This window comes from Oryzias latipes, chromosome 8, assembly GCF_002234675.1.
Source record: "Oryzias latipes chromosome 8, ASM223467v1".
Classification (NCBI taxonomy): Eukaryota; Metazoa; Chordata; class Actinopteri; order Beloniformes; family Adrianichthyidae; genus Oryzias; species Oryzias latipes.
Genome location: NC_019866.2, coordinates 2,602,361 through 2,625,588, shown reverse-complemented (window position 1 = coordinate 2,625,588; position 23,228 = coordinate 2,602,361). Strand labels below are relative to the sequence as shown.

Genomic DNA, 23,228 nt, shown 5'->3' with positions numbered 1-23,228 from the left:
ACCACCTAGTATTTATACACACCTACCTGCGGCTCACCTGTCTGCCAGCTCCTCCTCACAGACTGGAGCCTGAAGTGAAAGACTTATTTGAACCTTTCCCCATAAGAGCCCATTTTCCCTGAGAAATTAAAAAAAGAAGTGGACCACCAAAGATTTCTGATATTTTTTTGTCACACAGATGCCACCATGGCTTCTGACGGCTTAAGCTTCCTTTATCCTTAAACTTCCCTCTCAGTGGTTCTGAATGATAAATCTAAACCCTTTAATCATCTATGTGGTAAAGAAGAAGTTATTGTGACAAATTCAATCTTTTTATTTTTGTTATTGATACTTGGATAACTTCCTCACTTCTTGAATTATTATCAATAAATAAAGTTATGTCTCCATTAATGCGATTATATTCTTTAATTTACAGAAATATTGCTAAACTTTATGCTCTTGACGCCTATTCAAGAAGAAAACATCAGTGACATTTTTGCTTTCATAGCTGCAAATAAATTCAGGAGTTAAAAGTGACATTTTTAAGTGCATCGATTGTTGAATCATACACCACTTTGGTTTCAGTAAAGGTTATTTTGAACTTTTATCATATTAAGTGTTTTTAATTTGGGTTCCTAAAATCCCATCAGATACAGAAACGTTCGGTTCTCCGTCCGTCCGTCCTTCCGTCCATCTTCTATACCCGCTTTTTCCTGCGCAGGGTCACGGGGTCGCTGAATCAGACAGTCCTCCAGAGGTTCGTCTAGTTCTCTGTGGGTGAAAAGGTTGATTTATTGGAACATAATTCAGAACATTTATCTGACAAAAGCGTATAAAGTGCAGGAATAGAAAATGTTTGTAGTCACTGTAAAGAATCCAAAATCTTATGCATGTACAGGGCTGGGAAAAATGAACCCTGTTGTTTTTAATCATTTAATACTTCCTGTTCTGTTGGATGCCAGACCTGCTAATCAAGGAAACATGTTAAACCAAATGACTGGAATGAGAGTAGGGTGATTATGCATTTGCCTATTTAAAAGTGAACAAATAAGTAAACTAAGCAAATCTTCTTCGTATTATTTTTTGTTGCTAAAACACATTTGCGATGCGGCTCTCATGCTGAACCTGCATTTACGCTTTAGTGCAGAAACGATTGAAGTAGAAAATGTCTGCAGTCCATCTCTCAAGCAGCTCTGCAGGTTCATCCCCAAACTTCTCATGACTCTGCTTCCATTGTGACTCAGCCATTTTCCTTCTATAGCAAACAAACATTTAAACAACAAACAAGTTTGCTTCTGATGCAAAATGTCTGAGCATTTAGATTTCTGAAACCAGAACGAGGATGTGACAGATCTTCCATGAAGACATCAGCAGAGAGTGAAAACAGCGTCGTCTAATCTGACCTGACAGCATTCCTGCACTTTTGCAGACTTGAAAAAAACCTTTTGTTTGTAGATGTCTGTCTTGTTGATGCCTATGAATTTCCACAGCATCTTTAGATTTCTCAACACACCATAGAAAGGCTATCGATAAACTTTTTCTCATTCTTTACTATATTCAAACAAAGAATTTACGGTGACGTCTTTCTGTAACATGAGTTCATCATTTTTTGCATACGTCTAGAAAAACAAACTTACCATTTTAAGGCTGTGTCACACGGCTGCTACGTACAGTCTGCACATTTTCCACGTATGACATTTCAGTCGTTGGTGATCCATGCGTGATCGACATAATCCATAAGTGTTTCTTGCGTTCGTCATTCGTCGTTGTGTGCAGATATCTGTCAAGGGTTTCACTTGAATTCAGTTTTGAGCTGTTAAAATGTTTGGTCTGTTAAGAATGACCCAGTTTAGGCATTTTCTCCGTCGTTTATTAGGCAGGCAAACTGCAGAGGCAAACTTCTGATGAACTCCTGCCAGTCTGCAGAAATATGTCTTCATAAATCACACAGGTTTTAGCTCAAATCTGCTTCATCCTAATTAAAAGACCACTGGGAATGATTTTACAATCAAAAGGTGATTTTCAAAAATGCTGTTAAAAATATTTAGATAAAACATATTTTAAACACTTGCAAATAAAAAATCTGTTTTTATTTCTTGTTAAATATTTAACAGATTTCCATTACATTTAAAAATAAGGCAATTTGTTAGAAAAGAAAATTAAATTCACTCTTTTTTTTTAAAATGACTACATTAGTTTGAGTTTGCGTGTAATGCAGTTCCCCACCCTAAGCTCCATAACATTTATGTTAGATCTGCTGGAAAGACAAATGTTACATCCAAGAGTGATATTCTGACACTAAGATAAGTGGAAGATATCCGTCCATCAATACACAGTGGGTAAGGAGGAGAGACAGAGAGCAGGCTGACAGTGTGCACGTATTTTTAAATCTGTTTTGACTAAATCTTCTGTCAAACTAACATTCTCCAGCTCCGCTCCTCAAATTCTCCTGCTTAAATTCTCAGGTCAACCACAGAATTTCAGCCTTTACTTAATGCAATGTTGATAAAAGAAGATGGAACGCTGGAGAACAAAGGTATTTATAGACTCACAATTTTATTTATTTTTATTTTTAACATGTCTAAACACAATATATCATCATTACAGAGACATTGTAAAATATTAATATGCCAAAATTTTGAAGAATTGATTAAATTAAGCATTAAACTAAAGCACAAAGTCAAAAACAAATCTTCTACCATCAGTTTAAAAATTACTGCATGAAATTTAAATTACATGTTAAAATTTGAACGTATCACTAAAAAAAAGGAACAAAATGAAAACCAGTGAACATTCACTGGTTTTCATTTTGTAATAGATTCAGTCTATCCACAAGTTAATTGTCATCAGAAAACAGCTGTGATTTTAATTGCACTTTGCACTTATAAAAATAATTTAATTACTAAAGATGTTTTATATGATGTCAGTTACAATCATGCAGAGCTCCTATAACAGAAATAAACAGGATTATAGACATGTTTGCCACAATCTGAGTACTTTAAAATAAATTAATGCTAAAATAGTACAGATTAAATCAATTCATAATTTATACTGTGATACAGCACAGGTTTGAAGTAGATAAAAAGAATCACAGCGCCCCCCAGAGGATGTGCAACATTTTAGCATATGGGTCCTTTGACCACAACAGCTATGGAAGCGATTCTGTAGCATAAATAAAAAGCAAAGTCAAAACCAGAAATGTCTATAAATTTTTATTAATCCATTTTAAATGTCAAATTAGACATTTCTAAATGATTTTTGCTACACATTTACCAGGGACCTTTTTGAAAATGAAATGTCAAAAACCATTTTCATTAGCATTTTAATTTAGTGACAGAAAAAGCTGTGTTGAAGTATAAAATGAAAAAGCATTTTGAAGTATTGCTTTTTCATTTTAATTTTGAGCCAAAAATTGCAGCTACATTTTGAAAATTAAAAAGCATTTCTGGTTTTGACTTTGCTTTTTATTTATGCTACAGAATCGCTTCCATAAACAGCGACTTAAAGCAACGGTCCTTCAGAGTTAAAACATGAACCAAACGGTTCACAGACTTCCTTATTCTGTCAAAGAAAACATGTCGACTGGTTCATTGGGTGTAAGCCTGAATATTAATCCATGCTTTTATAACATCTATGATAGATTTTTGTAATGTTCTTCTCTCTAGTATTAAGAAAAGTACTATCAACCGGCTGCAGCTTGTGCAAAACTCGGCTGCACACCTTTTAATTGGAACCAGAAAGAAGGAGGACATAACTCCAATTTTGAAGTCTTTGCACTGGCTGCCAGTCAGCTTTAGGATCGATTTTAAGGTTCTTTTATTAGTCTACAAAAGTTTTGGAACTGGCCCCTCATTTTTATCAGATTTACTTTTCGTTTATGACCCTCCCAGAGCCCTCAGGTCTGCTGGTGGTCCCAAAGGTCAGAACTCAAACCCACGGTGAGGCTTCATCTCAGCACTGTGGGCCTCGCCTGTGGAACAGCCGTGAAGGCTTCATCCACTGTGGAGGTTTTTAAGAAAAAACCTAAACACATATAAATCTTAACAAATAATTTAATTGTTTTGATTGTACTGGTGGGATGTGTATGTGTTAGAATTTTGTGTATTTATTTATTTTTTATTATTAGTAATATTTTTAGTATACTTACTATTTTAACTACTATTTTTTTATTCTTTTAAACTTACTAAGATCTATTTTATCATGGGAAGCACTTTGAGATGCTCTGTACCATGAAAAGTACTATACAAATAAAGTTGAATTGAATAACTGGGGTTCCTCTGAGTTTTTACACATATACCCCAGAATGTCTGATTCAGCACCCCAAAAAACAGCACCTCTTAACAAAAAATGTAGTCAACCAGGAAACTCCTGTCTGGGTTTCAATATGAACTACTTATACTCATTTGTGGATTTCACATCATGTAATTCTGGAAAAGTTCAACTTCTATGTTAGAAGACCAGCAGACAAAGAGAGGATAAAGAGGTGGAAGCTGAAGAAATAGGGAGTTCCCTCTCTGGCGCTTGAAGCCAGAGGATTTGAAGTGGTGTTGGTGGAGTTTGTAGATGATGTGTTGGTGGTGTTGGTGCTAGTTGTATTGGTGGAGGCTGGACTCAAAAATGTCTCCAGTGTGCGCAAAAGGAAGTCCTGAAAGTTGTCCACTTTTTCAAAAACCCTCATGGGTGTAGCTCGCTTTGTCCTGGATGTGCTGCTCACAGATGACAGCACAACCGTCTGGAACCAATACCCATCCAGTTTACACATGAGCGGACCTCCAGTCACCCTGAGGAAACAGACGGTAAACAGAGGAAAGTTTACTTAGTGATGTCATCAGTGAACTGATCAGATTCCTACTATTGTCCACTTTCTTCCTTGTAGAAACAAGGAAAATCTTCAAGATCCTATTTGTTAAAAATGTCCCCTACCATGACTACAGAGAAGACCGTTCAGTTATGGCCATGCTCATTTGAAACTTTGTGCCAAAAGAAATATCTGCTGTTCAAAAAGAGCTTCATTGCATTCTAAACTGTAAAAACAGAGATATTGTCAATGTATTGTTTGCTAATTCATTGATTGAGCCTCAGGCCTTCATCACATGCACCATACGGGGAGTTGACCCGAATGGTTGCTGTGGGTTTTTGGGTTGCCGGGTCCATGGTGGGTCACAGAGAGGAGCGGCCCCATCAGAGACTGTAGGGGTGTCTTGCAGATGATCACAGGGCCAACAATACATTTTGTCTTACCATTTACCTGCTCCAGTGTAAATATATCTGTACAAATCCTGTCACTTGTAGAATTTGTCCCACAGTCTAACACAGACGTCTTGAACTCCTGCAAAAGTTGCTCATCTAGACAAATAGAAAAATGAAAATATAGAAATAACTCTGGTGCTTTGATATTTTTGAGAAATGTTGAATCTCTCCTGTCTGCGTGCCGTAGACTCACTTCCTCCCTGTCCAGAACTGTCCAGAATCAGGCTGGATCTTTATACTCCCTATATTATTACCATTTTAATCATTCCTAAAGGTTTCAAATCAAATGTTTTAATAAAATAAATAACACTATTTATGAAATAAAAAAATGACCAAATAACTGTGATTTTCAAAAACAAAAAATCAGGGAAAAAATATACTGATTTATTAAAAAGAAAAAACAATAAATAAATATAATCGATCTTCTCCCTGCTGAGACTTAAGAACGCTGCAGCTCCTCACACCTCTCACAATTTGTGCTCAAACTGAGCAGCTGTGTCCTGCGCATCTGTTTCTCATCCAGTCGAAATGGAAAAAGCAAATTTCTATGTCTCCTGCTGCAGCTACGCAAATATCTGCGTTACCTTTTCACAGAGTTCCCTCATTTATTGGAGGAGTTACGTTCTAAAAATAACCGTGATCTGTGAAATCCATGGAGTCTGATTACAGACGTTTATGGCAGTAAAACTCCTCAATGCCCACTTTCTACACTTTTCTCAGACAGACATGAACATTTTCACCCTTTTCTCTTGTTTAAAATCTCAAACCTTCATAGAAATTAGGTCCAGATCTCGATCAAAGATTTCTGCGGGAGCTGTTAACTTCATTTGCAGAAGGCATTAAACTGCGTCTCCAGTAGTGTCCTGTTGAAGGTGCTCAATAAGTATGGGGTCCGGGAAGCCTTACTGAGGGCTGTCTGCTCTATGTGTGATCAGAGAATGAGCTTGCTTCCCCCAGACAGCAGTAATGTGGACCTGTGGACCGGTGCATGTTGCATTCTAGGAGATTTGTTCTTTATCACTCCTTCTGTTCATAAATTTATGGTCAGAATTTCGAGGCACGGTCAAGGACCAGAAGGAGTCTAGTTTGGTGACCAGAGTGAACTTCTCTTTGCAGATTATGTTGTCCTGTTGGCCTGATTGAGCCAGGACCTCTAGCTAACCCTAACCCTAACCTCTAGCAGGGGTTTGAGGCGATTTGTGGCCAAGATTGAAATGGGCGGGGCGATGGGTTAGCATAGCCAAGTCTGAGGCCATGGTTCTTAATTGCAAAAGCATAGGTTGTCCTTTCTGGACGGGTGAAGTGCTCTTGCCTCAGTTGGAGGAGTTTAAGTATCTTGGGATCTTTTTCAAGAGTGAAGGAAAATGAGCCTTCAGATCGACAGGCAAATAGGAAAAGCACACATTGTCATGTGGTACTTGTGTCGGTCCACTGTGGTGAAATCAGGTTTGTTTTTTGTGATACACCTATGGTGCGCAAAAACTTGCCATTCTAACTTAACCAATCACACGGAATACAAATCAGTACTAAGCCATCATCTTTGGATTTTACTCACCTTGTGAAGCAGTTAGCATCGCTAAGAACAGAGTCCAGAGCAACTAGTGTCCCTCCGCACACATGCTTTCCATTCTTCTGTAGACTCGCCATCCAAGGCCACTGACCTGCAGTTATCACTGAACTTCCATTTAAGACACGGGAATTCAGGGTGGCCTGTCCACAAACCACAGCTGCAGAGAAGATACAAACTTGAAATACCTACTATGGATTTATTAATAACAATTTGCTAGATTAGGATTTATTTAGATACAGTGATCCCTTGCTATATCACGGTTTACTTTTCACGGTTTCGCTACTTCACGGATTTGGATTGTGCATTGTGTTCTGCATTCTGATTGGCTAAAAAGTCACTCAGCGAGTAGCTCAAGAATGGGACCCTTTGATGAGCCGTTCATTACAGTTCTCCAACATAATCGATGGTGGCATGTCGGTGTATAAGGATCTTTAGCAAAGAAGAAAAAAGAGCGACAACAACTGCCTATCACTATGTTCCTCTCCCGAACAAACACACCTGCAGCTGCACCGCGGGCTTCAGAAGGAAAAAACGCTGCAGAGGATGCAGCGGCTCAGTATGAAGAGCAGTGAAAAAGAAGACCGGAGTCACTATCTGTCCCACTGTACTTTTTTTTTTTTTTTTATAATCATTTTAAATTTTCTTCCGTTTAATCCACTCGGGTCGCGGTGGGCGGGGCTTATCTCCGCAATTTAAAGCCTTCTGTTCTTATCGATGATTGAAATTATTATTTGACAGCACACTACAGAAGTTATTTGTTAAAAAAACGTTTCTAAAGTACTTTTATTTGTTAAAAAAAAATTGATTTAGCCTGTTAAATGGTTTGTTTTTTCTTTTCAATGTATAATAGTGTATTTCATTGTATAATAATTGTAAAAAAATAAAGGTTTCTACTTCACGGGTTTTGCTTATCACGGGTTCTATTTGGAACGTAACCCCCGCGATAATCAAGGGATCACTGTATACCAAATGAGTGTTTTATTTACTTAAAGCAGAAAAATCCTGATGTGTACAAAAATTTTTGATGAAATTCTTTACTACACATCTACAATATATTACCAAAAGCTTACGCTCACCTATCCAAATGATTAGAAGTCTAGCATGACTCATGCAGACTGTTTTCAAAAACATTTGTGAAAGAATTGGTCACTCTCAGGAGCTCAGTGAACTCCAGTGGGGAACAGTCATAGGATGCCACTTGTGAAACAAATCCAGTGGTAAAATGTCCTTGCTCATAAATATTCCACAATCAACTGTCAGCTCCATCAGGACAAAATGGAATAGTTTGGGAACAACAGCAACTCAGCCACCCAGTGGTAGACCACGGAAACTGATGGAGAGGGGTCAGCGGATGCTGAAGCACTTTGTGCAAAGAGTTTGCCGAAATTGTGCATTTTCAATTGCTACAGAGCTCCATACTTCATGTGACCTTCAGATTAGTCCATATACAGCATACAGAGAGCTTCATGGAATGGGTTTCTGTGGTCAAGCAGCTGCATCCAAGCCACACATCACCAAGTGGAATGCAAAACGTCAGATGCAGTGGTGTAAAGCACACAGCCACTGGACACTGCTGGAGATGCCTTCTCAGGAGTGATGAATCACAGTTTTCCATCTGGCAATCAATGGAGGTTGCCAGGAACGGTGCATTCCAGACTGCATTGTGCCGAGTGTGAAATTTGGTGGTGGAGGAATAATGGTGTGGGGTAGTTTTTTCAAGTCTTGGGTTTGGCCCAATAACTCCAGTGAAGGGAACTGGATGTTTCAGGACACCAACATATTTTGGACAATACCATAAAAACACTCTTCAACCTTGTGGACAGCCTTCCCAGAAGAGTTAAAGCTGTAAGAGCTGCAAAAGGCATCATACTTAACTCTATGAGTTAGAAATGGAATGGCACTTCAGCTCAAACGTGAGTCAAGGTGAGCCAATACTTTTGGTAATATATTACATTTTGTGTCAAAATTTGATAGCTATACATAAAGCAGATAGGAAAGTTAACTAGACATTACATTTATCATTACCATTGGGTGTGGTGGATGGTGGCTGGGTTGTAGTTTTTGTTGTAGTGGTTGTTGAATAGGTGGTGGCTGTTGTAGGTTTAGTTGTAGTTGTTGGCTGTGTCATGGTTGCTGTAGTTTTGATGGTTGTAGTTGGTATTAGAGATACATAAGTTGTTGTAATTGCTATAGTTGTGGCAGTAGTAGCAATTGGTGGCACTCCTGGACATGACACACTGAGGTCACTGTCAGTTCCAGTGGAGGTGAAGGCGATAAAGCCCGGCTGATTGCTGGTGATTTGGGTATTGATCCAGGTCTGGTACTGGGACACTCTGGTGTAGACTCCTGGGAAATTAGGTTCAGCACAACCTATTCCAAAACTCACAACTCCTGCTTGGATCCATCGGTTGTTCTGCTTAATCACCAGCGGACCTCCAGAGTCTCCCTTCAAGAGGAAAAGTATTTTAATTTAAGAAAGAATTCAGAGGAATATCTGAAAAACAGAAAATAAAGGGGAATCACCTGACAAGAGTCTTTGCCTCCTTCCAGTAACCCGGCACACACCATGTTGTCAGTGATTGAGCTGGCTCCATAGCTGCACTTGCATTGTCTGTTTCCCACAATCGGTATTTGTACTTCCTGGAGGGTTTGTGGGGCAGGAAGGGAGACTAAGAGAAGAAAAGGATTGATCAACTGACAACATCTGAAGTCCATGAAAGAAAAGTTTGGGATTCTTTTTAAAACATCAACCCTACCATTAGTTCCAATGTTGCCCCAGCCGGTGACCCAGGTGTTGACGCCGCTGTAGAAGGTGCTGTTGGTGGCAGACAGACTGGAGTGATGTAGTTGTTGAAGTTTACTGGTGAGGAGAGCTGCAGGAGAGCAATGTCGTTATCCTCTGTCTTTGAGTTGTAGTTTGGATGAATGATTAAAGTTGCTATTGTTTGAGACACTCTGTTGGGGTTTGATCCCTGCAGACTCTGAAGACCCAGAACTACGTTCACACCAGATGCACTCCGGCTGAGAAGGAAAACAGAAAATTGTGAGACCTTTAGATTGGAGCCATTGTTTTAAGTGTTGTCTTCAGTTAACTACAAAAAAATCTGTAATAGATAGAATTGATGATCTCTTACGTTATGTGTAGTTGATCAGACCTTTTATTCTTAATCTTTTTTCTGAATCTTTCCAAAGCTGTCATGAATGACCACTTCTACTATTGTTGATTACCTTGGAAAGCAGTGAGCGGCCGTCAGCACCCACTGGTTGTTGATGAGGGATCCTCCACAGAAGTGTGAAGATGTCTGCAGACTGACCTGCCAAGGCCAGAACCCTGCAGGAGCATTTTGTCCTCCAACAATCCTGTTGTTCAGATTTGCCAGACCACAAACTGCAAAGAAAAGTACTGGTTTGGTTTTTGTGGACTCAGAAACTGCTGGTCATACAAAAATCCATCACAAATTCCACTGGCATCTTTTTTCTTGTTTTTTTTTGTCAGTTTTTATTTAATATTCTTAGTGAAAACTAAATTGGTGCCTTCTATCCTTTTCATCTGCTAGGGTTGATAGTTTCATTCCATGAGCCTTATAAAAATCGTTTTTGTGTATTTCTTACATTTTTTGGTCTAAGAATCACTTGAGACATTAAAGTGTTTATATTATTAGTTTTTTTTTTCCACATCAGACAAGATTTTTAAATTTCTGTCTTCAACAGATAGACTGCCTATCAGAGAAAGTTAGGAAGCCTTATGGCTGATCTTTTGACATTCCTTTTATTTTCTTAGACATTTTCTTGTTGTGTTTGTACCGTGTTTGTGTCCAGGTTTCTGACTTTCTTTAAAAAAAAAAACTGAAACATTAAAAGCTGAATAAAAGTTTCACTCACCAGATAGCTGTGCCACACTCTCTGGAATGAAAATCAGAAAGAAAGAAAACAAAATCAGACAGTCACTCTTTGATTTATGCCAAGTTTACTGTCTTGAGTGACAGCACAACTTTTAAAGTTCTTCCTTTTTCATAGTGAAGCAGTAAACCCTTGGTCACATGCACTCGTACAGGAGGGTCGACCCGTACTTGTGCTCTGAGGTTTTTAGGGTTGTCTGGTCCATGGAGGGTCGTAAAGAGGAGCGGGTGCATCTGTCTTGCCGTTTCCCTGAGGCTTGCACGGCCACTGCTAAAGACATGGTGAAAATGGGACGTGTGCAAGTGGTGTCGCGCATTCTACTTTCAAAACAACGAACAGTCACTTAGTCTATCACTATTCAGAATCTGAGCTTTTTTGAGTTTTTTTTACAGAGTCATCCTCTAAACACTTAAAAGACGTCATCGACCTGTTTTATATTTAGTTACTAAACAAACTGGCCTTACCGTCCTTATAGTACCTTTCTTCAACACAAGCTTGTGTTGCATACAGCATATATTAAAATTAGGTTGTTATATTTTTAATGCTTAAAAAAGCTTGTAATTATGGTTTCTTTATCTTTGTCATAATGATATAAATATTGACATAAAATTAGGTGGTGGTGGGGGGTCTGTGTTTTTAATGGGGGGGGGGCAGCTGTGCAGGGGGAAAATGGTCATAAATTTATAATTTCACCTGCCAGGATCTTTATGCCTCTAAATTTCTAAGCAGGTGTTTTGATTAAGTAAAACCAAGTTTATTTTAAAATGCTTCAAATGAAACAACAAAGCACAAGCCAAACTAGATTTTTTTATTCTCCAATTCAGTATAGATATTTCTAATAAGGCCAGATTTCCCTGATCGTGGCATAATGACAATAAGTGGATGACCATCAAAATATCTTCCGTTTTTCCTTTTTTTGTTGCTGAGGAAGAATTTTTGGATTTTTTATTTTCCTGCTTCGCTCTTTTTTTAAAATCCTTTTTCCTCCAACTCTTTAACCAACGCCCCTCTGCTTAAAAAAAACAAGAGTGTTATGGTGCCTCTGCCAGTCTCCTCCCCGTCTCCTCTCCGCTTGGTTCCTGATTCAGCCCAGCTGCAACCACTTACCTCATCTCACCGCCTGCCTTCTTAAGGAGCTCCAGGACCAGTATTCATCGCCAGTCCGTTGCCCCTGATGGAATCCATAGCCACGAGAGGTCGTCTGAATCAGCCTCAGTCTGGAAACCTCATTCTGTCTGCTCCACCCGGTCACACCACGAGCCTCTGCCGAGCCTCATACCATACGGGCCTCCATCGACGCTGCCATACTCCGAACCCTGATTATTAAATCTACTTCCTTGCCACGCCTGTTCTCACCTGTGTCTTCTTCCGGGTTTCAGCATCTGGGTCTCTATTGTTCTGTAAGCCATGACAGAACGGACTGGCCGTAATCCCGACCCAGCTGACCCAGAAGAACTCAGATTAGCCGTTTCCCAGCAAGGCATCATGCTTGGACGCCAGGCGGACACCCTTTCTCAGATGGCAGCCGCTCAACAGGATCTATTTCTCTGCCTGGACGGTATGACTCAGACCTTACATGAACTAACTGGACAATTTTCTCATGTTTCAGCTGCTACAGCCCATGCTACGGTCAACCCGACTCCTTCCGCTTCCGGGCCATCTACCGCTCCTGAAAATATCCGGCTTCAACTGTAACCATTCTTCGGGGACGTGAAAACCTGCGGAGGGTTTTTACTACAGTGCCAGCTGATCTGTCAACAAGCCCCCGATACTACCAAACGGACAACAGTAAGATCACTTTAATAATAAATTCACTAAGAAATAAAGCTCTCCAGTGGGCCCAAGTGTATCTTACTGCCAATCCCATTAGTCATCTCATGTACAAATGTTTCCACAGTGAGTTCCGCCTCATCTTCGACCAACCCCGCAAAGAGGAAGAAGCGACCTGGCGGATACTCGCTCTCAAGCAGCGGAACTGACTGGTTAGTGACCACGTCATCGACTTTCGGATTCTAGCTGTTGAAGCTGGCTGGCCCGACTTAGCCCTGAAAGGTATTTTCTACCAATCTTTAAACGAACAGATCAAAAATCACCTCTGCTCACAACCCGAAGCACGCTCGTTCGAAGAGCCAGTTTCCGCGTCTCTCCGCTCGGACATCAGATTGCGGGAGCGTCAAAAAGAACAAACTCACCTTCCTCCTTGCTCCGGCGCTAAGGTGTTCAGCGCTCCACCCGCCGATCACAGCATGCACACCGAAATTCCCGTTCCCACCAAGCCTCCGGACGAGCCCATGCAGATCGGCCATTCAAGACTGTTAAAAGAGGAACTTCGCAAATGACGTGAAGAAGGAGCCTGTTTCTACTGCGGAACTAAAGGTCATTTGGTTTCCTCCTGCCCACTTCGTTTAAAAGACCGAGCCCCTCACTAGACGACAGGCCGCGGGGGGAGCCTAACATTAACGATTCTGGTGAAGAGTTTTTGTTCATTCCTGTCAAGCTTTCTTGTGATCTCCACGTCCAAGATTTATGGGCCCTTGGAGATTCTGGGGCTGAACAGAGTCTTATTGACCAGCAACTTGTTAATCATCTGTCGAAACCCACAGAACCCCTGGACTTTCCCATTAAAGCCTCCAGTCTAGGCGGTCAGCATTTGTCACGAATCACTCACCGCACCAAGCCTATCCTGATTGTTGCTTCAGGTAACCATAGGGAGTCAATCCGATTCCTCATCACCCAGTCTGCGCACACTCCCATCGTTTTAGGATTTACCTGGCTCAAATTACATAACCCCCAGTTCAACTGGTCTCAGGGTACTGTCACCAAATGGAGCCCGTATTGTCTCGCCAACTGTCTGCTATTCTCTCTGTATCCTTTCCTAGCATCGAGAGTCCCAGCCAAGTCGACCTGGCTAACATCCCTCGCTGCCATCATGACTTAAAAGCCGTGTTTAGCAAAGCCAAAGCTAGCGCTCTCCCTCCCCATAGACCTTACGATTGCGCTATAAACCTGCTGCCTGGTGCCCCTCTGCCCAAGGGTCGTCTATTTAATCTATCAGGCCCTGAAAGAACAGCTATGGAACAATACGTCCAAGAAGCCCTCTCCCTGGGTCACATTCGACCATCCCCCTCACCCGTGGGAGCCGGTTTCTTTTTTGTGGAGAAAAAAGATAAGACACTCAGGCCTTGCATTGATTACTGTGAATTAAACCAGATCACCATAAAAAATAAATATTCCTTGACATTAATTTCCTCAGTTTTTGATTCAGTTAAAAAAGGCCCGCACCAATGCCCCGGCAGTCTTTCAGAGGTTGGTCAATGACATTCTTTGTGATTTCCTTAATCGTTTCGTTTTTGTTTACTTGGACGATATTCTCATTTATTCTCACGATCAGGCCCAGCATGAACACCACGTACGCCTCGTGCTCGAGAGACTACTAGAAAATCAGCTCTTTGTTAAGTACGAAAAATGTGAATTCCATACTACCACAGCACAGTTTCTTGGTTACATCATCGAAGCAGGCTGCATCCGTCCGGACCCCTCCAAAATAGAAGCGGTCACGAACTGGGCACGTCCTGACAGTCGTAAGAAGCTACAACAGTTTCTGGGTTTCGCCAACTTCTACAGACGTAATTTCAGCAGCATTGCTTCCCCTCTCACATGTGTCAAATCCGTTAATCACCCTTTTGTCTGGTCCACGGAAGCTCAGCAGGCTTTCGACAAATCAAAGAGCCTTTTTGTATCTGCTCCCATCCTCATCCAGCTATGACCCCTCACGAAAATTCATAGTCGAAGTGGATGCCTCTGACTCAGGAGTGGGAGCCGTTCTCTCTCAAAAGGCATTGCCATCTCTGGCAAATTGAAACCATGTGCCTTCTTCTCTCGTAAACTGTCCCCCTCTGAACAGAATTACGATGTTGGAAACCGGGAACTCCTAGCCATCAAGTTGGCTTTGGAAGAGTGGCGTCACTGGTTGGAGGGAGCCGAGCAGCCATTTATCGTATGGACGGATCATAAGAACCTTGCCTATCTCCGCTCCGCCAAGAGGCTCAACTCCAGGCAAGCTCGCTGGTGTCTCTTTTTTGACCGTTTCCAATTCACCATCACCTACAGACCCGGATCCTGTAACGTCAAGCCCGATGCCCTATCTCGGAAATACAGCCCGTCTGAACACACACCCTCCAATATCTTACCACCCACCTGCATCATCGGAAGCCTTACTTGGGACATCGAGACCAAGGTACTCCAAGCCCAAAATGAGGACACTAATCACCCTCCTGTTTCTATTTCTATGCCTGTGTGCGTTTTATTGGGTATCTCTACTGATTTTATATTGTTTTTACTTTGTGAAGCACTTTGTGAGTTGCTCTCTGTGAGAAGTGCTATATAAATAAAGATTACTTACTTACTTACTTACTTGTTTGTACCATCTTCTCTCTGCTCTGAAGTGATTGCCTGGGGGCATACTTTCCATATGGCTTGCCGTGGAGGGGTGCACCGGACCCTTAACCTCCTCCGCAAGAGGTTCCACTGGCCGTCTATGGACAGGGATGTACGTGAGTACATCTCGGCCTGCACCACCTGTGCCCGGTCTAAGTCGTCATGCTGTGCTCCGGCTGGGTTGCTCCATCCTGGACACCTAACCAGCCTTGGTCCCGTCTAGCTATGGATTTCGTCACCGGGTCACCCACGTCTCAAGGTAACACCGTCATTCTCACAGTCATCGATTGATTCTCAAACACTTATATCTTTCAAAATAACTCAAACCCTTCTGTTGTAAGACCCTTATATGACACCTTTTTGTAAATTAGTATAAACAACACAAATATTAGAGCAAGAATTATGTGTATTTTGTGTATCTTACATCACAAATAGATAATCAAATATGTACCAATCTTTGAATTAAATGACAAATTTTCAATTTGTTTTTCAGGTTAATGATGCAAATTTGTAAGTTTAGGTTTGTAACACCAACTGGTCTTATATAACTAAAAACTGAATACATTTTAATTGCTATCAAAAAACATATCTAAAAGTAAAATGTCTATTTTTTTGGAGTAACATCAGGATTATATGATTCCCCCTAAAGGCTTAGAGCAGAAATGATCAAGAACAAAATACAAACTACTTCACAGGATAATACAGTAAGACGGAACTATTTGAAAACGCTGACAGAACGTACTTGACATACCGGTACTCTACCAATGTCAAAGTCACAGACTAAAATGTTGATGTTAGTTCACGTGTAACCGTTAGAGGTTAAAGAATTTTGTTTTATTGAAGGAATCTCAGATTCTGACTCTGGTTCTGACCCGGTGTGGAACTTCTTACCTTGTGTGCAGAGAATCAGCAGAGTCACAGAGATCAGCCTGAAAGCCATGACTCCAAACAGACTCAACATATTTGCTCTCAAAACAAAACCACCTGGTATTTATACACGCCCACGAACAGCTCACCTGTCTGACAGCGCCTCCTCACAGACTGGAACTTGTATGTGAAAGACTTATTTAAACCTTAAGTTTCCTTTTTCGCCTCAACGGATCCCTTGAAGCCTTTGATCAATGATAAATGTAAAACCTTTAATCATCTTTATGGTTGAGAAAATAAGTTATTTTGACAAATAAAATCATATTATTGATTTTTAACTTTGAAAACTTCCATATTTCATTTCAGAAATCATTTAGTAAACACAAACATAGACTGCATCAGTCCAGTTCTGAGGGCTTTCCACTGGCTACCTGTCGGATAGAATTTAAAGTTGTGAGGCAGTTTAATAAAGTTTTAAATGGTGTAGTGCCAAAATACATAATTGACCTCCTGACACAGTTTGTACCGTCTCCGGTCACCTGGATCTTAGTCTTTTGTTAGTTCCCAGAGTAAAATCCAAAGCAGGTCGCCAACCCTTCAGTTGTTGGATCGATCCCCACTCTCCCCAGCCAGCTGTTGCCCCCCGAGCCAGACTGAAGATGCAACAAATCATCAATGAAGACATCAGCAGAGAGTAAAAACAACATCATCTACTCTGACCTGACAGCATTCCTGCAGCTTTGCAGATACAAATCTCCATTTGTATGTAGCTGTTTGTCTTGTCATTTTCTCAGATTTAGATAGTTTCCCAATTTACCAGGATGGCTTCAGATAAACGTTTCCTCATTCCGCACTGACTTTTGCTTCTTTTTCCAAATGGCTTGAAAATAATTCACCATTTCATTTCAGGTTTCCGTAAATTCTCATGAGGCTTTTATCATGAATAATGGTTATATTTTTTTTACATTTTTCTTTCAAACTCATTGAAAAGTTTTAAAGAATATATATACACATATATATTTCCAAACTCATGCAAAAGTCACCTGACAGGTTTGTCAGCTCTTCCTTCATCACACCGTAGATAAGATAGGTCATTATGATGAGTGGAAACGTTGCTGATGGTGAAACAAAGGACTGCTGTCATAAGTGATTGTGTGATCTGTTGTGTTCAGGGACAGGAACATTTTTCATTAAGCTGGTTTTACCGCTTAGGAAAGTCTTGTCAAGACAGAAATGAGCAACAGACATATCAAACCACTTCTAAGTAAGATAATTGAAAATGCAGTTTTCTGTCATTTAAATGAATTCTTTGCTGATTGGCTTCAGACAGCATCATAGCACTGAGATGGCTCTGACCAAAGTGTGTAATGATATACATCTTAATACAGACCGTGGAAATATATCTGTGCTAGTTTTATTGGATCTCAGTGCTGCATTTGATACAGTTGACTTGACCACGCTTTATTACTCAGCTGGTTTTACCGCTTCCTTTAGTTTATTTCTACGTCATATTAATTTGTGCTTGCCATATTAGAAAAGTAGAAATGATAACACACAAATTCTTACAAAATACTATGAAAACAGTTTCTGCCAAAGGAGTTTTTTTATTTTATTATTATTTTCTTATTTTAAGAATGCATGAGACCAGAACATGTTTTAACCTTATGTAAGAACAGTTAAAGTTCCACTCTGATCATCGTTTAATTGTAAAAGCGTTCCCAGTGGTCTTTCAATCATGATTATGCTGTTTATAGCCAGAAAAAAAACGATGTTGTTTTCTAGGGCATAGTTTTGACCATACATTACTAGTGTAACAAAAATGGGGAGCGATATCGGAGCTATCCATCCGTACAGTTCTGATCCAGATTCCAGATCAGACCAGAAAACAAAGACGTAGATGGATCTATTTGTCTGCAAGAGGATGCATCAGAAAGGGGTGGAGCAGTGAGCTGGTGGCCCCGCCCAGCGTATTTTCTACATCATAAATACAATCTTTCAAAAACTGCATTTTTTGTCTGCTTCTGATTCACAGCAATTAAAATGTAGTTTTAATCGTAATTTTCTACAAATATGTTCTCAATCATCAGGAAAATGCCACAAGAACATGTTAAAAACACAGAAAAATTCAATTTTTATTGGAGTGGGTTTTTAAATTAAACAGGAACACCTGTTTAAATAATTGCCAAGTGAAACAGAAATTATTTTGTAATTGTTCAGAGACTGAATTTATTTAAAATCAGATACATTTTAGCCAGATGTGGTGTTCTTTATTTGTACGTCATCTTAAGCCATGTCATATTCTTTTTCTTCTATCTGTCCCTGCAGTAAAAAAACAAACAAATCCACCTGATGTCCTAAAACACAAAACTAGATCCTGTATCTGAGTAAACACAAAGACGTTTGGACCTCTAAAAAAATATGACTAAACCCTAAAGAGTCAATCAAAGCAGTTGAAAAGTTTTGCTACTTCTTAAGAATAAAAAAAGACACCCCAGAAGTTTTTCATTGATTTATTTTTCCCCCCAACCTTGAATACAACTGTAACTTGATTTCATTGTGATTTATGTTTCCCTACATAACAAACACATAAGATTTTTTTGTTTCTCTATCCTTTAATACAACCCAAATTAACGAACAAACCTAGAAAACAGCCCAACATGCAGAAAATATGAACTGAACTAAAAATAATTAACAAAAATTGATTGAAACCGCAGCATTTGAGGTTTATTTTCTTTTTACACCAAAGAGAAAAATATATTTTCTAAATCAACAACCAGAGGAGGATGGATGGATTTTCATTTGAGCCCAGAAAACCTGATTTAACATTTAGATAGTCCCATCCTCTGCATTTACAAAGCATTTTTGTAATCAAATAATTGAAAGAATCAAAGAAAAGGCCACACCCCTCCCACTTGAAAGCGAGCTACACAAAATTTGTTGACCAAACATTGCACGTGAGGGACAGCAGGCTCCACCTTGTCATGTCTCGTCAGTCGTGTTTTATATCCTGAGTTGTGCACTTTTGGTCAAAGTCTGTCACCTGTGTTTTCCTGTGTTGCACTTCCTGGTTTATTTTGAAACACTAACTCTCTTCTCGTCTATGAAGACTCTCATTCATCCAGGTTGGTTCCATTGTAGTTGGTTTCGGGGCTGTCCTCTGGACTCGGTTTTTAAAAGTTAGAAGTAAGGAAGAGATTACTGCAGGATTCTCAGTTACAAGACAGAAAAAATCTGACACCAGACCACATCTGCGAACTGCTGGAAGTGTGCCTCAACTCCACATATTTCCAATTCAGGGGAAACTTCTACAGGCAGAGGCACGGCTGTGCTATGGGCTCTCCAATCTCGCATATTGTGGCCAATTTGTACATGGAAGAAGTCGAGAGAAGAGCCCTGGACTCTTTCCCAGGTACTACTCCAAGCCACTGGTTCAGATATGTGGACGACACTTGGGTCAAGATCAAAATCCAGGAAGTGGAGACTTTCACAGATCATATCAACGCAGTCGACAAGAACTTCAAGTTCACCAGGGAAGACACAAAGTAGAACAGACTGCTGTGATCATTGGAGAGGACAGACAGCTCCAGGTTGAAGAGTACAGGAATCCTACTCACACAGATCAGTACCTGTTATTTGACTCCAACCCCCCTTTACAGCACAAACTAGATGTTATCAGGACATTACAACACAGAGCCCAGGAGGTGCCCACAAGCTCTGACGGAAAGAAGAAGGAAGAACAACATATCCGTCAAGCCCTCCAAACCTGTGGATATCCCAAGTGGGCATTCACCAGATCCCAACATACAAGAAAACAAGACAAGAAGGAACAAGAACCGAAACAGAACAGTATTTCAATTCCCTATATCGCAGGCCTGTCGGAAAAACTAAAAAGGATTTTCAAACAACATAACATCCCAGTTCATCTCAAACCAGTCAATACTCTCAGACAAAAACTGGTTCATCCAAAGGACAAAATTCCCAGCTACAAACAGAGTAATGTTGTGTACTCTATCCACTACAAAGAGAACTGCCAGGAACAGTATATAGGAGAAACAAAACAACCTCTACATAAGCGGCTTTACCAACATCGCAGAGCCAACCCAAGTGGACCTGAGTCTGCAGTGCATCTCCACCTGAAGGCCACAAACCACTCGTTCGAGGATAGTGAAGTCCGAATTCTAGCCAGAGAGAAAGGATGGTTTGAGCGAGGAGTGAAAGAAGCCATCTTTGTCTGGAAGGATAAACCTGCTCTTAATAAGAATGGTGGTTTCAGGTTTATTCTTCCATCCATCTACGGCAGTGTTGTGAAACCTAAACAACCCAAACCAGTTTCACCTGAGTCGTTAACAGTGGAAAGAGACGACCAGTTTGGGGAGGGAGTCACTGGCTCCCCAACCCCCAGCTGAGGACAAAGGACTCTTAACGACCCGAAACCCTGTAGGCTAAGTAGACAGTACCATCCAGTTTCTGGTCTGACTCCTCCCCCATGAGCACATATACACCAGCTCTCCGACCAGCTCTTTCAGAATTGACAAAGCCTCTTGGATAAGAGGTGAAATGTCTTCTAACTTTTAAAAACCAAGGCCAGATGACAGCCCCTAAACCGACTACACTAACTCTCTTCTCGTTTCAGGTCTTGTTACTTCCTGTCTTTGACTGTTCCCTACAGGTGTGACTGTTTAATCTTCCCTGATTGTTTCCACATGTAAACACCAGAGTTCACGACATAATATCATGATTGAGGATGGGACACACTGGTTTGAATAATACATTACATTTAATAGGGAAATATCCAACTGGTTTGTGTGATTTTGGGAAAGGGGAAGAGTCAGTGGAGCACATTTTATGTCATTGTGAATTGTATGGGGAAGAAGACGACAGCTGGAGGATAGAGTACGGTTGCCAGAAGGAAAGAGATGAGTTTGAAGAGGCTTTTGGGAGGGGAGGAAAATTTAAATGGAGTAATTATAGGTTTTTGAGCAGAACCCGATCATTGAGGAGGAAATAGTATTATTTTATTTTAGTTAGGTAGTCCCCCATTCCGACCCATATTCCAGCACAGTAGGTGGCGGTACTGCACCTTGTCGTTGGTGCCGCCCACCAATTAAACTACAAGAAGGAGAAGAAGAAGAAGAAGTTTCCATGTGCTTCCCTTCCTCGTGTCTTAAAAAGTCTGAGGTTGTGTCCAAATTCCCACCCTAACCCTTACTTGATAAATAAAAACTATATAGTGCGGCACTATGAAGTGCCATGAATATTAAAAGCAATTCGGACACCATGCTCACTACTTTTTTTTTAAACGGCAGATATGACATCATCGATTTCCCGAAGTTAAAATCAAATTAAAATTAGCGTTTTGCGACGATTATTTATGAGTCCACTGTCTTTTGTAGATAACGCTCTTTTTGTTAAAATTTTTTCCAATGCAATTCATTGCATTGTGGTCTAAATTTGTTGATCTAGTGAGCATCGATGCACACTGGTTTTTTGCAGAGACTTTTTAGGAAATTTCCAGGGCACTGGATTTGGGAATTGTAGATTCGGACATCAACAAAATGTCGAAAGCACTATATAGTGCACTACATAGGGGTTAGGGTGGAAATTCAGACGTACCCTGAGTCTCCCTTTGTCCTGTGCCAGATTGTTTGGTTTTATCCTGTTCCATAGACTTAGCAATCAGATTGAAGCTCTTCTCTTCTTCATCTGAGTCCAGCCCTACTCATATTGAAGCATCTGACTGGTTAGTTTATAGTTTGAATAACTTGAACTACAGAAAAAATATGAAAAAAAGGATTATGAAGAACATGTTATAAAGATGTATCAGAGCAAGAATGGTTATTTTGATAAATGGAATAACCGAGTCATTTCTATAAGATTTGGCCCCTTGAAGTCTGTGTGTACTTCCTATTTGGAACGCCATGAGGGAGGAGTCAAACGCTAGCTTGTTTAGGAGAGATTTTTGGATTTCACATCATTAGAAGTTTAACTTTCGTTTGAGGAGAAAAGGGAACACAAGGTCCGGAAAATGAGACGAAGGTAGAAGAAAACCTTATGATGAACGTTCCAGCCATTCATTGTAGTCGTGTGGGGAGAAGGGGGGCTGGTATAAGGTCTGGTAGGTCCGGTAGTTGGTCTAGTATAAGGTCTGGTAGGTCCGGTAGTAGGTCTGGTCGTCGGTGTGGTAATTGTAATGTTGGTGGTTGAGGCAGGAGACAGGAATGTTCCCACCGCCTTAACCAGGAAGTCCTGGAATCGGCTGATTTTTTCAAACTGCATCACTGCCGTAGATGATAACACAGCTCGTTTTCTCCTGCTTGAAATGTTCGTAGATGATAACACAGCTGCCTGATACCAAGAACCGTCCTGCTTACACAGGAGGGGGCCTCCAGAGTCACCCTGATGAAAAATCCATTAAAAGGGCAAATTAATCAATTCATTCACTTATATAGGCTGACTGAGAACATGAAGCAGTTTGTGTTGAGATGTCATAAAGATGAGGTCTACGACCCACCAGTGCTGCTGTATTGATCCTTATTTGAAATCATAATGTATTGGTAAACTATCACGGTTCACATTTACTTTTATCTGCTTCTAATAATTTAATCTCACCATAAGTTATACAACCAGCTACGTAAATAGTTAGTACAAAATGTAATTCTCTAACAAAAGATTCAAAATGTTCTGAATTTTCAGAGTGGTTTGTAGCAAGTAGTAACATAATCAAAGTTTTCTTCACCTGCAAATAAAATCAATAAAAATGTGAAACTAGAAGTACAGTACAAAGAATCATGGATTTTTTCAATTTATCATAGTTTACTATCAGTTTCTTCAGAGCAGAGTAACCCCACTTCCCCTTCTCCTTTACTGAGAGCTCTATGTTTATTCTCTTTCCCACTATCTTACAGCCCCTCACACCCCCAAGCTAACATTAGCGGTGTAACGAAATTGGCGAGCACTATTAGAGCCATCCAGCCGTACAGTTTAGATCCAGATTCCAGCTCTGACAAAAGACAAAGAAGTTAATGGATTCCATTTGTCTGCAGGTGGATGCATCAGAATGGAGCTGAGCACGGACCTCTTGGACAAATATCTCTTTAGTGCATTTACTTAATGAAATTATTTTTTTTATTGAAAGTGTACATTTTCAGCGCACTTTAATAAAAAATTTGTTTTATTGCACAGATCCAGCAGATTTGTAGGTCTGGTTCTCATCCAGATTCCACTT

The 23,228-nt window shown here is 40.3% G+C and overlaps 2 protein-coding genes across 4 annotated transcripts in view; both read right to left on the bottom strand.

Moving 5' to 3' along the window:
* The window catches only part of LOC105358455 (transmembrane protease serine 9-like), a 59,362-nt gene that overhangs the window by 11,823 nt on the left and 24,311 nt on the right, over nucleotides 1-23,228 (bottom strand). The window contains exon 25 of one of the 3 annotated variants that reach the window (XM_023957293.1): nucleotides 21,351-22,399. The exons of the other annotated variants lie outside the window; for them this stretch is intronic. Within the exon in view, the coding sequence (XP_023813061.1) occupies nucleotides 21,986-22,399 (414 nt within the window). The 3' untranslated portion in view covers nucleotides 21,351-21,985. Of the gene's footprint in view, nucleotides 1-21,350; nucleotides 22,400-23,228 lie in introns of those variants that run through there. 3 annotated transcript variants of the gene reach the window in all.
* LOC101157943 (serine protease 27-like) lies at nucleotides 4,770-16,104 on the bottom strand. Its single transcript, XM_020705031.2, is given in 9 exon segments — nucleotides 4,770-5,325; nucleotides 6,785-6,956; nucleotides 8,825-9,245; nucleotides 9,323-9,468; nucleotides 9,556-9,627; nucleotides 9,630-9,820; nucleotides 10,028-10,187; nucleotides 10,682-10,702; nucleotides 16,028-16,104. Coding segments are annotated over 9 exon segments (1,257 nt in total). The 5' UTR covers nucleotides 16,098-16,104; the 3' UTR covers nucleotides 4,770-5,321.